Here is an 18,224-nt window from a genome sequence, read left to right on the forward strand (position 1 = left end):
TAGTGCGCTGGGGTTTGCGCATGCCACTACTCCCTAGGATCACCAATTTTTTCCTTTTTTATTCTTTTGTTAATTATTCAATTAATTTTTTTTTTTTTTTTTACTGTGGTGCATACCAGCACTACGTCTGATGGAGCTGCACCTTGTCCACTGCATCCCTCTGGGTCCCTCCTGCAGTTACCAGGCTGGTCCAGCCCTCGTGGTCTCAATCCGGGTCAGCTTCCTCATCTTCTGGTGCATCGCCGATGGCATGCGATGATGGGCAGTCAAGTCCTTCCCATCGTATAATGAGTGGGGCCCACCACCTCCTTCCATCCGTAAATGAACTCCTTGAAGAAGGGATAATTCTCTTCTTCTATCAAACTGGGAAGGTCCGACTCGGCGAGGGCGTAAATCCCGGTCTTTCTCGACAGCCTGGCTCGGTGTCCTTCCATGGCAGAGCAATCTATTATTACGTGTTCTGCTGTTTCAGGAACTCTGCACGTTGGGCACCGGGGGTCGATTTATCAAGTCCTAATGACATGCTTATATCTTTGGTATAGGATGACACTATTTTACTCATACATTGTAATTGTTGTTTGTTTTTCCATATAGCTTAAGATCATCCATGTACCAGTTGTGGCTGACAGTGGTTGCCTCGTCCTTGGTCCTTGAGTTTGCAGCCCACTTAGTTCCTTCGCAGTATCCGACTTAATGGGAACAGCGCCATATAAAACCACAATGGGCTAAGGCAATCTCCTTGTATATACTCCTCGATTATTATTATTGGCACGATAGACCGTGGAGGCCCAAGGCTTCGCGCGATGTACTAAAGAAATACATCGCGCGTTACTTGACGTGATTTTTATAGGGTGGGTTTGTCACTCCCACGCCTATTTTTGGAAGTGCCTCCCATTGGCTAACGAGCACAAATGCCTGGGGGGAGGTTGGTAAAAGTAATATAATCTTTAAAAAATAAACCGTCCAAATTGTAATTTTACAGAAACATAAAAAAAATTAAAACATCTCAACACAAAAGTAACTGAAAAATGCTAAAATATCACATCATAACAAAAAACACATCTGAAATACAGTTATTACTTGATGATTATCTAGGTAAAAGTAATATAATCTCGTAATATCAATTCTCATTATTTTAACATTTAAAAAATCCTTTTAAAATACCGTAACATAAATGTTTATAGAAGTTTATTATATAAAATCAGATATAATATTGGCAATGAACTATATTTCCGAGGCCGAGAGGTGGCATGAAATCACAGAAAATCGATCCTCATTTCATTTGGACAACATGAATAGCTTTATATCTGTTCAATCGAACGCCTCAATGAACGTTCACAAACGATGAAAAATGTTCTAAGCTTCTGCTCCCAGTATTTATTTTATGTTGCGAGTTTTGGACAAAGGAAAATTTTATAAACTTGGTAGGGGACGGTGTTGATATTTTGTTCAAGTCCATTTTCCTATGTTTTCAAAAGATTAGTTTTATAAATTTTTGCCATATAAAATCATTCAATGTTCATATGATTCAATCACTTATATCTGAGATATATTTTTGGAAGCAAAATATATGTTAAATTGTATGAGTAAGATAAAACAAATACACATAAACATTTTTTTTTCTGCTGTCATTTTTTCAAAAAGTATTTGAAAAGTCTTTGATCAATAAATCAATTGCTAAAATATTTTAGATATATAATTTTTATAAAGTATATATTATACCTGTATCAAATATAAAGCTAGAGAATTTTATCACCTCACAATTGAACATATTTAGTTTACCGTAATGTAATAAAATTTTCTATTCTTCATTTTTTTTTCTCGATGATTTATGCCATACATGAAAAGTTAAAGAGCTTCATGTACAAGATTTAACCCAGTTTCATCAGAAACAATTTTGTGCAACAGTCTAGAGTAAAACACATTTTTCAGCTATCGCTCATCTGACATTACGCTGAAGGTTACGGGTTGGAAACTCCGACATAGGGAGCCAAAATCATTAAAAAAAAAAATAAAATAAAATAAAAAAAGGAAGTAACAAAATCACCGTCGTCTATAACGAAGTAGCTTTTTTTCACTAGACCCAGGTGGCGCTAAAACTGATAGATCGTTGAAAACTGCACGTCAAAAATTTGACCTGAAAGTGTGAAAACTTGAAACGATTCCAATTTATTACTGTTAAGACTTATTTTTCTGATCTTGTTCATGAAAAGTCTGAAAGAAATAAGTTTGGATATTTTATTACTAAAGCTCATTTTGTGTTTAAAAGGATTCATTCTACGAGGCGAGAGAGATGTGTCGTGATCTCTTAGAGCTTTGCTTTGCCACTCACGAGGAAATGGTGTGGGTTAGGAGATTCTTTTGTCGATTGTGCAAACAAAGCATGGCCATGATGTAGTTTTATTTACTTTCTTATTCATTAATTTATTCACATATTTTAATCCTTTTGCTTTTATAATTATTTTTATTGTAATTTTTTATATTTTATTTACATTATCCAAATGTTATGTAATTATTTAATTATATCACCCAGATTTATATTTTATTATACCATCCAGATATTCGTTTGTGAGTTAATTTACAATATATTTTATATTATTTTATTTATATTTACTTATTTTCTATATTTTTTTTACTAAACTGAATGTGCATCTTCATATTCCTATTCTTTATTGTCCATGATTGCGGCAGACTGTAATATCAGTTAAAAAGTTTTAAAAACAAAAATAAATAATTAATGTTTTATAGTAACTGTATTGTCAATATATTTAGTATTATTTCCTGTTTATGTTTTTCACTGAAACGATGAGAAATGATAAAATAAATCTTATATTTTTAATTTTTTTTTGCTGATTAAAAATGCGGTCAAACTTAAGACCCTTCATGTTTTTTTAGTTCTTAGCTTTCATTTTTTCATGAGCATGCATTCCAAATATTATTCCGATAAACAGATGTAATCGGCTATAACTCATCATGATGGCGAAAAAAAAACATGAATGATCCGAACTTAGTGTTATTCAAACGGTGGGATAGCTCATAGAAATACATAAATGCCTCAATCAATGAAAATATTTTTATTGAATAAACTACCAATTAACATTGCACTAAATACTATTGTCTATATTAATTTTTATTTATTTCTTACTAATGAGCAGTTAAACTGAAAAATAATTCCAGTCAATACTATTGTAAAGGCAATGCGTGTTGAAGCAGGTTCGATATTCCAAGGTTACAGCCCTGCAGTGTTTCTAGTCCTGGAAAACGTTAACAGCTGACAGTACTATATTTCCTGAATCATAGACACAGGTATCAGTATAAAATCATATACTACATAAGCTCTTTATTTATAATAAAAAAATATAATGAATTGGAAATCATTCGTATTGTAAAACAAATAGGACTCTGGAATGTAATTAATCTGAATAATAATATATTTAGATTTAGAAAAATATCTTCTTTAATTTCCTTAGAAAAGACAACACAACATAAAACGCAATAAGGTGGGTAATCTTTAAAAGAAGTTTAAAAACCAAAAAGTATTAAACGAAATAGTTATACCATGCCAATATATTTCATATAATGTTAGTGAATTAATAAAAAAATGTATGTTGATGATTATGTTAAAGGTGCCAATTTTGACAGAACAATTGGAGGTTCCTTTGAAATTTGATAATTAATAATAAATAGCTGGCTTATTGCAGTGAGCCTTTTTCTGCTCACTCACGTTACTTCAGTAGTGAAAAAATCAAATGAATTATTAAAAAAGATGTCTTGAGTAGTGTACTTAAAAATAATTGAATACGTCAAAGCAGTTGGTGAATTGACGGTTTAGGTTTGCTAAATTATACTAAATTGGAGGTGTAAGCAACATCTAATGAGTCCATTTTCAATATTTATTTATAATTAAGGAAATGAACCTTGAGCACTAATGAAACCCAAAAGGACATTATATATCTGAAAGTCTGTCAATAATGGTAACGGTCAACCAATCATCACTTGAAATAGTTGTTTTTCTTTCTTGCTTCTTGGAAACTTAGTCATATCTTCTTACAAATGAAAGAATAAATTTATATTGGTATATCAATCTATTTTGTGAGACATCTGAACTCTAAACGGTACTTATTAATAGAGAAAGTGTTAATCTGGAGAACCATTTTGTTTTGAAGCGAATATAGTTCTACTATTAGGAATAAATAAAAATGTATGGATGGATTTCCAAACTAGTTGTGTAAGAGCAATGAAAGTCATTTATTTAGTTTCTAGGCAACAAAGGATCATAATTGTTTATTACTTAATGAAAGTTGGTTTGTAGAATTTTTGTAAGCGTACAGTGCTCCCTAACTCCCAAGTAATATAAAATAAATCCTGAAAAAACAAAAAAAAAATGAAATTGAAAAAACACAATGAATTTTCTATAGTTCTATAGAGAATTATGTTTCTTACATTACATGATTTTTATTTTTAAAAAAAAAGCGAAACAGCTTTTTAATTGCCTCCGATGTACAATTTCAACGAAATTTATTTTGTCGTCGAACTGGTGGTATAAATTAAAATAATATTTGACATAATGAAAGTAACGTATATCAGAGTTGTCATAAATATTTTATTAAATTTAAATCAATGTCGAATAATACATTTTGGAAGAGGGCTTTCATATTTCCAACATAGCTTTCTTGGACAAATACAGCTAGCTGCTATGTGTCTGTATAAAGAAAAACAAAAATTGTATCCTATCGAAATGGAAAGGGAACTGCTTATTACAACTGAACACACCAAAAAAAAAGGCCATTTTACTGATTATTTTGTTATTAAAATTAAAATTTATTGTTGGTGTTATATACAAAACTAATTATATATAAATTTTCAAATCATAATTTACTGTAACACGAATAATAAAGAATAATGAAACTTAACTTTAATTTTATAACTAAATTTATAGCGGAATGGTGTAGTGTTATGGCATATACTATTGGTATTTTAGAGGCAGTGACCTCCTGGCCTAGATGGCGGTGGAGGCCAGCGAGCCCGAAGAGCGATGGCGCAGGTCTGGGGGCGGCAGTCGAGGATGAGATGGGGCCGGAAGAAGAGGCGGACCCTGGTCGAGGAGGGCCTCTTCCAGATCGGGGCCCAGGCCTACCACATCCTCCTAAGGGACCCTCCGCCCCCACCACCTCCGGTGAGCAGGCCGCTTCTGCTACTCATACCCACCCCCGCTGTCAATAAGGTAGGTCTCTGTCTCTGTGAAGAAGTGAATGCAACTATCGTAAATACTGTGGTAATAAAAACTGAGTCTCCTTCAAGGCTCTATTTAAATAAATCCACTGATTCTGGGTGGTTATACGTTATTCACTAGGAGAGAACGATTTCCCAACCGTGACGGGATAATGTAAACAAACGGAGCCACCTGTCAAAGTGATATCAATGAACCAGATCTGACCGTAAGCGATGAATCGATGCCGTAAAAACCTTTGATCCACTTTGGTAAACATGACATTTTTTTATATTAAAACCTGATAGAAATTATCAACTACAAAAATATTTATTGTAGATTTTATCCTGGTTATATTTCCGAAAAGTCGGTTGGACATAAATGGTTTTTGAAACAAAAGAATTACTTTATATTGCAGTTTTGCCTGTTTTACGTCTTTGGTAAAAATATTTTTCAATCATTGTGCAAAATATATTAATATAACGTGTCTTTCTGACTACTTATATTTATGTTCTTTTTAAAAACGAGTTAAAAAAAAAAGTTAAAGTGGATGGTGTGATGATATTTAATACATATTTCATGGTAAAGAAAGTTACTGCATTAGATTGCGCCCATTCCACCGTTTCGTATCCGTACAATTCCCGAAGATTTGAAAATTTCTTATTTTCAATTGTAATATATTGGTATGTATATATACTTATTTAATTATAAAGATATTAATATACTTACATTTTAATAATTTCATTTATTTTATTAGTTTTTTTTTTTCTTATTCATTATACAACATGGCCCTAAAGTCTACCTTTTATTTCCTGTAATATTACTTTTTAGAAACGTGCCTCGGAATAAATAGATATATTTATGAAAAATACTTTTTTTGTTACTTAACTTTTATAACAAGTACATTACCTCTATTTTTCTATCACATTTTGTATATCTATCTAGAAACCGGAGATTCATTTTTCATTTTATTCTACTGTAGTGAAATTTCTGGAATATATTTCATTTCAATTTAGATGGATACTAGTTACTTTTTATTTATTGAAGTTATCAAGTTATTCTTATTTAAATTACTTTTTACCTTACTTTATTTTTTGTCTTCTCTGTATTCTAAGTGATATACATTTGGAATTCCTTAGAATTGTTCTGAGTTATGTATAAATGTAATTAATCGGATGTCGAATAAGGTATAGAATAAGGTAAGCAATAGAATATGCTAAGGCGGGCTTTGGCAGCTACTTGCATTACTAACGGGTCTTCCTACTAATCGAGTTCTGTTCGCGGAATCCGCACACTGCAGCTCAACACCTTAAATTGTTAATGTTATGTTTAAATGTTATTTTACAATTGAAAACAACATTAATTGAATTAAGTAATTGCAAATCTTTTATAGATGACAATAGTTTTTCTCATTCTAGAGAATCATAATTCATTATTCACCAATTAGATAGGAAGTGCTAAATTGATATTTGGGTTGTTATAAAGTTATACGAAAATAACCGGCATCATTAATATAAATAATAAAATACACGTGATACTCGAACACATGTTTTATATTTATAGCTTGAATATTTTTATTAATTGTTTGTATTATCATCTATACACTCCCCGCCCATTAATGGAATTATAAACCCATTTTAGCCAAATGTAGATATCTTATTTCGCATTGTATTTTTGTATTCCGAATTCACCAAAAATGTACGTAAACAATTATTAAATTTTATTTGACATTTTATATAGTGATTCAAAATTTCATTAATTAATCAAAGGATTTAAAAAGAAATATCAAAATATACCGAAAAAATATAAATATTATTCCTTTTAAATGTATTTCTGTGAAGAAATTGATTAATTAATTAATTAGTGATTCAATATTCATATTTTATTAATTGATGTAAATTAAAAGAGGATCGAGACCGACTAGTACCAAAACAAGAAACATTTATAATTAAGATGAGTTAAAGTGGTAGACAACTGTTATTTGATTATTACAACTTCATATTTGAGATATTATAGTACTTAATAATATTTGAGAAAAAAAATACTTAATTTAAAATAAGAATGAGAGAATGGGAACAATAATAAAATGCTGTTGGGGTATAAAGCGATTATTTAATACGTTTTGTGTCAATACGACTTTTTATGCAACAAAAGTAAGTTCATTGAATATATTTACAAAATTTTACCAGGCCAAAAATTAATTACTTCAATATATTAATATAGATAAATATCGAAAGTTGAATTCTATTCCGAATTGCCTGAACGAATTTCTGATGCCTTTCACTACAACTGCATAACTTCGTGCTAAAAAAGGATTTTGCTGTCTCTCTCTTGACCTTAATTGTGTTTTTGGCTATTTACTAAGTTTCGAAAGTTAGGCGCATTGTTTTCATCTGAAAATCTGAAAGTGCTTACAAATATATCTTTATTAAATTTAATTAAACAAAAAACTGAATACAGATGGTGTTATTTTTTCTTTACTCAATTATTCCATATTTGACAAAACACTGTCTTTCAGTATGAAGCTATTGTGTTGAAGCGTACCTTTCATAAGACAGTAAAAGTTCTACTGAAATTAATTGGTAAAGATGATAAGAATAAAAACTGTTTATATGAATAAAGTACCCAAGTATAAAAGTTTACCCTTCCTCTCTTCCTCCCTCCCCCACCCCCATAAAAATAAATAAATAAATAAAAATTCCTTATTTCAGAAAATTTATTTAAATTAAAATTGTTTGTTTAGATCATATAACTCTTTTTTTTCTGAATCTGATTGTAAATAAGATTTTAAAACTAACTAATATTAGGAACTTTTTTCGTCATCCTATGTAGATCGCCAGAAACCTAAAATCATTTTATTTTATTTTTAATAAATTTCTATATGAAATTTTAGAATTCAAACGGGAAATTTAATTCTGAAACGATTTTAATCACTAGGCTTTTTTCAATTTTCTGCACCGTTTGCATTCAAACAATGTAAAAAAAAATCAGGTACCATTAGAACCCAAAAAAAAGTGCCCCATTGTATTGGAAATTCTATGATTAAGTGCGCGACTTAAGTTAAAAAATCAACAATAACTTTAAATAATAGACACGCCACTTTTAAGACCTGGCTAAAGTCAAAATCAAAATTAATTTATTTAAAGTAAATTGGATACAATATTACAAATTTTATTTACTTATGGAAAATTATAGGTCCAATTCAACTGATTACACCATTCTATGTTATCGCTTTAAATTAAAATCTTTTTTATCTAGTTGACGAATCCAAGTTATTCGGGATAATCGTCTAAGTCCTAGAATTTGGATCGATGTCTCAATAGTTGGTAAGCAGCTAAGCTAACAACAGCAGGCTTCAACTATTGCTTATTTAAAACGTACTTTAACATGCTACTTCTTGGAAATATCTTCTTCCGTTATTTAGGTTACCGGTATAGTAAGAAACTGAAGTATTCTATTCTTACTCAAGCATTCTAAAAAATACCAATACCTTTAATACATTACTATCACTTTTTGGTGAAGTATGCAACTGTATTTCTTTTTGTATTTTTTGTAATTCTTTGAAATCCGAATATTTTTTGGAGTGTAGGAATACGTTATGAGCAGTAAGTGATGATAATTGAATAAGTGAGACTTGGACAAGAGAACTGCATGAGAACTTGTTCCCAATATTACTCTTACCCTTAGCATTTAAAATGTCATGCTATTTTAGTAACGCACCCTCAACCACTTTGATTATATAATTCCTTATTATTTTTGAAAACAATATTTTTAAAAATACTTTTTTGCACTAAACATTATTTGTTCAAACTCTGGCACAACGTAGGGTTGAGGTGAGTTTAAACATTCAACGTTGCTAAACCCGCAACACAGCCCTGCACTCCAACCATAGCATTCCTATAATTGAAGGATTTTTCAAGTTATTTAACTGTTTACTTTTACAAATCAATTGATTGATACAAATTATATTGTAAATTAATTAGTTAAGATATTTTAATGTAATTTTTAAATTTTAATTTGATGTAGCCATATTCATATTCTATACTATTACCAATTCGTGTAAAGTTCCACAGCCAGTCCCAAGATTATGTAATAAATACACTCGAGACTGAAATTTAAAGAATCAAAAAATGATTTAAATTTCAGTAAACATTTTTTTTTTTATTAATAAATATTTTAATCTGACTACTAATGGCATAAATTCAATAGGAAAATTTATTACTTTATAGATAAGTCCCCAGAGTAAATAAATCGATTGATTAAAAAGTCTATAAAAGGTCAACGGACATCAATTTTCTCAGCTCACAACACATAAAACAGCAGTCGGAAGGATGCGAGTTTATACTTTTAACAAAACTATGTATGCTTCAATGCTTAAAAATATAAGAATTATTACGTCAATGATTACCCAAATTAATATTTTAATTGAGATATCTAAAATGGGCGAAAATGAGCCGAATATGTACGAAATAATGAATTTAATGAGACGAAAAGTGTTTTCATTGTCTTGACTCTTAATCACGGATGATACTGTCATGTTTGTTTTTGTAATATACCGATTCCTAAACCTCAAGAAGTGTGATATTTGGGACTTGTCCTTAAAAAACGATTTTAAAAAGGTGCATGACATATACTCCAAATTATCCTTAACTAACTGGCCTATCAATTATAAAGTTCTGATAATATCCTTATGACCACACAATATAGTGTACAATTATATATATACAATTAAGGGCAATGGAGTTCGGTCAAAACCTCAAAGACTCAGAGAATTCAGTCACTTTAGGCAAAATAATTACAGAAAATGTAAATAGATGATTAACAACACGACCATTGTGAGAGTTATTGATATTATACCCTCCGTCGAAAGGCAAGGCTGGACGGATTTCGACAGGATTAGCACCGCAGACACAACCATTATGGTAAAACTGTCAATTCAGACAAAACAATAAAATTTAGAAAGATAGTCTCTATATTCTCCTAAGATCGAAAAAGGATTCTACCGACGGCTACATCATGCTTTGAAAAACCCAGGGTCGACTTTCGTGACGCTAGTAAATGTCTGAAAAAAAAGAACAGGTCACTCTCTAAATCTATTTCTGCCTTGGAGCTTTGTTAAACAGCTTAAATGAATTTATGTAAAGAAAAAACAAAAAACGGTGAGAGCAAAATTTATTTAAATATGTTAATTTTGGTTTACCCGAAAGAGCGGTTAATTATAAAACATCTTTTAATACCTTACAACGAAAACCGATATTGTTTACTAACAATGAAATTTGACCATGGTTATTAAAAAGAAACTGACTAAATTGTAGTTCTGCACAGAATTTCAGCGGTAGAAAACGGTTTTTTATCGTTATCCCTTATATTTAATTTTTGTTATTTTGAAAAATATATCTAAGCGTTATCGAATTAACAACTGACGTTTATTGACAACAGATGAAGTTAGTATTTTATTCTACACGGTCAAAATATTGATTAATGTGTAGTCTGAAGTCTTAGTCCTGTAAAAAAATAAATAAATAAAATAACAGGGGAAAAAGATCAATTGATTATTATTACTTACTGAGGATGAGGTGATAGCAGTTGAAAAATCAAAAATTTGATTCAGCTATCACAAATAATACTTGTGCTCCTTAAACTTTGAAAAAAAATTTATAATAATTCTGTAACTTAGTTTATACTTTTGTTCATGTTTTAAAGGCAGTTTTACATAATTTTGAAACGGGCAAGTCTTTTGACCGCGTTTTCTTGCCCTCCGATCCAATGATATACTCAAGCATAAACAAATGCTTTCATTATTTTTATTTTTCAGGCTTTCTATTTTCAAATGCAAACGAAAACTGACAACTTGAAATAAGAAATGCTATTAAAAAAATTACTTGAAGTAGATTAACTATCTATCTTTACTCCAAAGGATAGATATTAAGTAAAGCAAATCAAAGAAGTTTATAATATCAATTTTTCTAATGGTAAAAGAAAAAAAATATTCACACCTAGTTATTTAATATTAGACATTCAAACTACCATCAATTGTAAAATTACATTAGGTACACTTATATTTATAATTAAATAAAATACCAGTAAGGAAAATGAAGCATTAAAACAAAGTTCCGATAAGGATTAAACAAATATAAACAGAATAATATTCAGGGGAACAGAAGTGGTGATGCAATATTAATCAATATTGATTTAGAAAATGCTGAGCACTCTAAAGAAGTGTTTTTATTTCTCAACGCTGCTATTAGGTACGTCTTTCGAGTAGAAAGTATCATAAATAAAATGTTCGTTATTTTGCTTTTTGAAAATGGTCGATCGAACCGTTATTCTGATTTTGATAATATTTTTAGGGATTTCGCGAGTCAATACGTTGTTGATCTGTTTTTATCTGCTAATTTCGATAACGAATTTTCCTTGGAGCACATATATTTCGAAAACGGCTCATTTTGCTCAAGTACGGAAGGAAGTTGTGGTTTATTATAAAATGGTAGTAGTATTAATTTCATAAGATTCCGTCCACTATTTTCGCTCACGCATGCGAACTCCTTTTTTGAAACTTAAGAAATAAAGTGCACAATATGGAGAAATATAAGGTCTAGAAAAAGAAACTTAAAAAAATAAAATAAAAGAAGGTGATAAAAAAGAAAAATGAATTCTGACGCATTCTGAACAATTCTCGAGCCTATAGTGACCCATGTAATTTGTAGACGTTTTTTCCTAAAAATAATTGTTATTATTACGAACAACATTTTGCTAATTAAAACCAAAATTAAAAAAAAAGAACATATTTAACAAAGATATCATTTTAAAATAAAAATGTTGGGATAAAATTAAGAATGACAAGACTATCAAAGTTAAAAAAAAATCCTTCATGGCACCTTTTTATGAATCATCTTTAATTATGAAAATAATATTCATTTGCAATGTTTTCATTAAAATGGATAGAATTATCTGAATGAACCTAAGAAAAGCATTTCTTTATAAAAAGCAAATAAATAAAAATTAACGACAAAAATGCTACCAAATTTACAAGAAAAAAGAAATAGGTATCAATATATTACCTATACCTATTACCATAACATAAATGTGGCAAAGGATATAACCTATAGCTATTAGAAGTACGGATGAAAAAGACACGAAAATGCCTAGAAACAAGTAATCGGAAATTACTTTCCCAAAGAAATGATTGATTAATTATGCTACAGCGAAAATTTTAGTAACGTAGTTTCAATCAAACATAAAGTATTTCATAAAAATCATCTAAGGATAAAACAAAAATATGGAAATCAAGAAGAATAATGGAAAGCATTATAAATTAATTTTTGTATCAAGTCTCATACACCTTAAAGATGTTGAAGAAGTAAATTTTTACAGTTAATTTAATGCTGAATATCTCATGAGAAGATCTAGAAGCATATCCATCAAAAATTATGATAAAAGGTGAACAGAAAAATATTTTTTGTGAAGTCTGCTCCAAGTTGCTCGGCACTAAAAATTCTGTTTACATAGCTAATGGCCTCGAATTTTAAAAGCTATATTGTTCGTCGTGAATCCTGTTGCCTTTAATGCTGTATCAGTTACAGTGCACTCTATTCGAGTGTTGTTTGCAAAGGAAAAGTAAAAGCAATTAATAAAATGAGCAATACAGCAAATTTGATGTAACATCGTCCTTGTTGGTTAGAAAATAAACTGTAAGGTTTCATTACTTTGTAAGGAAGTACTGTTTCTTGAACAACGATTGTACAAGGTGATTTGTCCATGATCACGCTCGACCGCCATTTTTTCCTCAATCACACACTTTATTTAAAGTATTTACTATATAAGGTTAGGTAGACCGCAGAGGGCCCCCCGAACCCACAGAGTTGCCTCATAGCTACAGTAAAAGAATAAATAATTCCCTACTACAGTCGGATTCGAATCGGGGTCCTAGGAGTTCGTAGAACAGCACCTTACTCACTGATTCACTTCGCTCCCCATAAATTGTCGAGGAAATTAAAAATAGTAATTTGATATAACTTTGAAAATAGAGTGTATAAATCCATTTTTATACGTTTATATGAGAGCTCAAATATTTAAATGACAAAGAAAAAATTGAAAAATTATTAAAGAAAACGTAAACACCAGTAAGTAATTTGTAAAATGAAAGGAAGGAAGTCAATCGAGGACTCTCTGTGTTCCTTATGGTGAACCTGGATTTTATTTAAAAAAATATTTTGGCCAAAAGGTAGATTCCTCGCCTCATTGGTCGATACTTCTCATAGTAAATAATTTAATATTGATGTATGGAATTATTTTTATTTATTTATCAATCACCAATAATGAGAAATTATTGAATTCAAGATGACCGACCATGGACTACGGACCGTTCGGACCAAAAGTGACACCGATTCGTTACCTCCCCAGGGTATTGTCTTTTATTTTGTGATAGAACCATTGGATAAAAATTGACTCTACATCAGCGCAATGAATAGTAAAATGATCTGTCGTATAATGTAATTCTCTGCATTAAAAAAGGAGGAGAAATACAATAAATAAACTATTATTTAAATTACTTAACTGCAATTTAAATTATTGATTGTGAGGTAGATTAGAGGTTAAGACATTGCATTACTGAAAAAAAGTACGAGTTTGGGTAAAAATATATTTTATATTCTTGTAACCTTGGTTTTACTCTTAACAATCAAAAAGAGGAGGATAATACTGAAGCATCCTTAAATAAGGAGGATTAAAAACCTATACCATTACCTTGTATATACATTACAAGTGTAAAAATATTTTATTATTAAATACTGAAGTAGAATTAAAGACACTTCATAAGTTTTGATTTTTGTTTATATACATAATATTCGATAGATCACCAAACTTAAGGGAAGTAAGTTTTAGATTTAAAAATACAATACATAAAGTATTTATTCACAGCTTTAGGATCCCCAATCCAATCTTCTACGTATAGAAATCCTCTGGGAGATCCCACTGCTTCTCCCTCAACCACATCATACGAATTGCCTGAATCCAGTCGTGGTTGAGCAGGAGCCTAACAACCACAAGATGGAGTAGATAGGCTGACCACTCCCAGGTTCACACACCAATTTACAAAAGGTTTCTTGGTAACTACCACCGAACACATATATTCAAACTACAAATACTATGAGTCTTATATGACGAAGTAAATCAATATAACACTCTAACTATAAATGTTGAATATAATATGAGGTGCCAACTTGTATAAATATTACACATGTAGCAGTATTTTACTATCAAATACTGAAGTATAAATAAGGTCACTTCATAAATTATCATTTTTTATGTACTTTTGGTGAATATTTTATAATCACAAAACTTTAGGGAAATTAGTGATTCGGCTATGTGATACTATACATTCGTGATCCAAATATTTTTTAATACATAAAGTATTTATTCTCAGCTTTGGGATCCCCAATTGTTAAATAAATTTAACATACACTCAAACTATTGGTGTTAAGGGTAGTGAGGTAAGAGAAAATAGATCCGAATTCGTAAGATTTTCAGGAAACCCAAAAATATGCATGATTCTGGTGAATATTAAAAAAATAAAATCAGTAATTATAGAAACAATCAAAATAGGATTTTAAAAATATTGTTAAACTATTCAAAATACACAATTACAATTAATAATAAATTAGCTTTATCTTATTTTACATAAAATAAAATAAAAAAATAACAAATCAGAAAAAAAAACGGAAAGCAATTGAAATTGTATTACTTCAATTATTAAATATTAATATCGAACAATTATACCAAAAAAGAACAACTATTTAATTTTCCAAGATTTTTTATTTTTTTGAAATTTTGTTACTTTTCCGAAAATATACTTGGAGAATGAAGTTGGAACCACCTTAAAGAGGACGTTAAACACTACCAAAATCGTTAATAAAAAATAGAAAAAACGAACTTTTTCATTTCCACACATTATATAATACTGGAGGAAAGAAAATCCCCTCAGCTTGAGCATAAATAATACTTCCTCCTCTTACGCGTAGGGATGTTGGAAATTTAATTTTGCTATGACTTATTGAATTAATTTTGCTCAACGTATTGAAAACATTGTTTCATTTATTTTCCGTCATTATCGCCTATAGTTTTCAGGTTATCAATGACTGTGTTCTACAGAAATGTGTGATGCATATTCATGAGTCTTCATTTTTATTATCAGCTCCCGACTACGTCAAGTGTTTTTCTTCAAATTTGAAAATATATTATAAAAATTAATTGCTTATTTACGACCGATACAAATTTTTGATAAACTATGATACAATCTTGTAGAGAAACTTGCTTACCCATTGGTAGAACTCCGATAACATTTCTAGAATAGAAGGTCCCGAGACCATCTTATTTTCAGGCGCATTGGAGCACTATCAGGTATTGAAGTGGAATGAAGGTTTTAAAATAAGGGATTTACTTGATGTGTATATTGATATGTAATGGGAGGCACTAGCTAGAAATTTTTAGCGCTAAGAAATTTCTTTTGTCGGCATGCCAAAGGAACCGCTGGGCCTAGGCAGAGACCCGATCGTCAAAACATTTAAAGTAATGTACAGATATATATAGATAACAGAGGGTATGTAAGCCCTGGGGACGGTTGACCGTGTAGGCAGAGATAAACAAATAAACAGCCCTTATCTTACACATGGGCACTCTAAAAACCTCGGGGAAAATACAGTCAAAGAAGAAAGGCGCCTTAATTTAAACATGAAAGGTAGGAAAAGGACTAACTTTCGCCGAAGGTCATTGGACCTCTGAACGTAGAAAACCAATCAGGAGAAGCCAATCAAATTGGTGAACCAATCAAAAGAAGGAGGAGTCGGAAGGAGAGGGGAGAAAATAAGCTGAATGGGCAGGAGGGACAGAGCTGAAGAGAGTATACAATGTATAATTGTAATTATAAAATATGTAACAAAGACTTTACTTTATAATTAAGAATCCCTGCATGTCACCTCATATATAATAGTCTAGTAAATTGGTGAACACGATACCGTTGGAAAGGAACTCCAATGATTAATTATAGATATTTATATCTAGCGTACCATGGCGAGGAGTTCCATAGATCTAGTATTTCAATTAAATATAGTGCATACTTTGTCAGTCTGTTCCCATCAGAACCGATAGAGATACATAATACAAATACATAAGTACATAATATCAATACATAGAATATAACTACATAATATAAATATATAATATGAATATAAAAATACAAATACATAATATAAATACATTAATATATGAATAAATTTCAATATAATACGTGTACAGGGAACCCCTAGTCGGATTTAGAAACCCTGAAGCCCCGTACACGGCAATATATGTATACAGTTGTAAATAACAATAAATAAATTATTTAAAAAAATAAGTGAATTAGGGTTATTAAAGCGTTCATCATGGAAAAACTGATACCTGATTCTTTTTAAGATTTTGGATTGTAAGGATCGGATACGAGATTAATTCGCTGGTTTAGTGGAACCCCAAAGTTCAAATCCTTAAGTCCTAATAGGCCTTCTTGTGGTTATGCAAATGAATCTTTTGTAATTAATATGAAGTTTAGACTCCATTTTTTGTAACTGGTGTAATAGTATCAATAGTAATAGTGTTGTAATAGGAATCGACGAGCAGTTTCCGGTCTTTTAACGTATTAAAGATAATGCCGTTGTCTGAGGTTACTTTCTCTACTGTAGTCGTTCTGAAAACTTTTCCACAACTAGTATGGCTGTCTCAAAGCAATCCCAGTCAACAAAATCTACGAGATACATCAAACACAGGAAAATAGTTTCTTTTGAAACATGTACCTCTGTTTAAGCAAGGAATGATATATATAATGAATCCTGTTGGTTTATTCTGGTAGATATTCTGCCCTTATTTTTCTAAACAAGAAGCTTTAGATTAGAATAATAAATATTGTAAAACTCGCGACTAAACTATAAATAAACCTATTTATATTTACTTTTTTATAAATATACTGAAACAGCTAGGAACTTCCTTTTGTTGTTCTCCTGTCCCCCCAAAAAACTTCCTATTCTATGAGAATTTGTGTACACGTAACATTAAGTAAGGAGAAAAGCAATAAAAACATTTTATTGTAAAAGTACATTTTTATTTTATTTCAAGGTATACAATATTTGAACGATTGTATACATCTGGGTTTAGTATGGATTAAAGGAAACCTTATTCTATTTGACCAGTTTTAAATTAATGATTTATGATCCCAAATAACATCAGTACTCTCACGGTCTTTGCTTGAAATTTAATTGAGTATTTTAACCAATATCTGGTTTTTGAATTGAGTTGCCTGCAAAAAGAGCCCACGCATTCACCTCACACCACAATGGTGAAGGAGCCAGATAAAAGATATCTTTTTACCAGTTCCATCATGTGAATGCGTCCTGCTGAAATATGTCCAGTTAAAACTTTTCATTTCTGAAACAATAATATGGTCAGTCCATGTGTTTTAAATAGCAAATAAAAAACTCTCATCGATTCGGTTATTGAAATATATAACATTATGATGATATGATTCATACTTATTTGACATATGCTGTTTGGCATCAATTAAGTCCACCTTTGATGAAGTTTGGATTCATCATAAATCTGGAATTAGTAGTTTGAATCTGGTCTTTTCAGTTGAAGCTTAACAATCAACCACGCTTCGAATTAATTACTTTACTACTAGTGTAAAATACACGCCTATATTACATCTTCGTATTTTATGAACTTATTAACGATTTATTGCAGTTAATAAATATTTATTTTCATGATAGATTAGATGTTAAGGATTCTTAACTGTGGATTGTTATGCTATCAATGCTGTGAAGTTCTCATACACGTATATCCAATAATAGCTGACAACGCGTTAGAGTTCGATTTGAATTATATATAAGATCTTACAGAGACCTTTAGCAATTAATACGAGATGTCAGATATAAGTAACACAAACTAGTTGGATTTATTACACTTCTCTTTAAAGAAGAAGAAACACCTTTTG

At 30.4% G+C, this 18,224-nt stretch overlaps 1 protein-coding gene across 1 annotated transcript in view; it reads left to right on the forward strand.

Moving 5' to 3' along the window:
- Window positions 1-4,994: 4,994 nt before the first annotated feature.
- Window positions 4,995-18,224, forward strand: part of LOC106691345 (5'-3' exonuclease PLD3) — a gene marked incomplete at its 3' end in the record, with an annotated part of 52,091 nt that continues 38,861 nt past the window's right edge. Inside the window, 1 exon segment of the mRNA XM_067045005.1 lies at window positions 4,995-5,224. Within this exon segment, the coding sequence (XP_066901106.1) occupies window positions 5,036-5,224 (189 nt within the window).

The sequence above is a fragment of the Halyomorpha halys genome, unplaced genomic scaffold, assembly GCF_000696795.3.
Source record: "Halyomorpha halys isolate HHAL.00 unplaced genomic scaffold, Hhal_1.1 Scaffold2268.1, whole genome shotgun sequence".
In the NCBI taxonomy this organism is placed as follows: domain Eukaryota; kingdom Metazoa; phylum Arthropoda; class Insecta; order Hemiptera; family Pentatomidae; genus Halyomorpha; species Halyomorpha halys.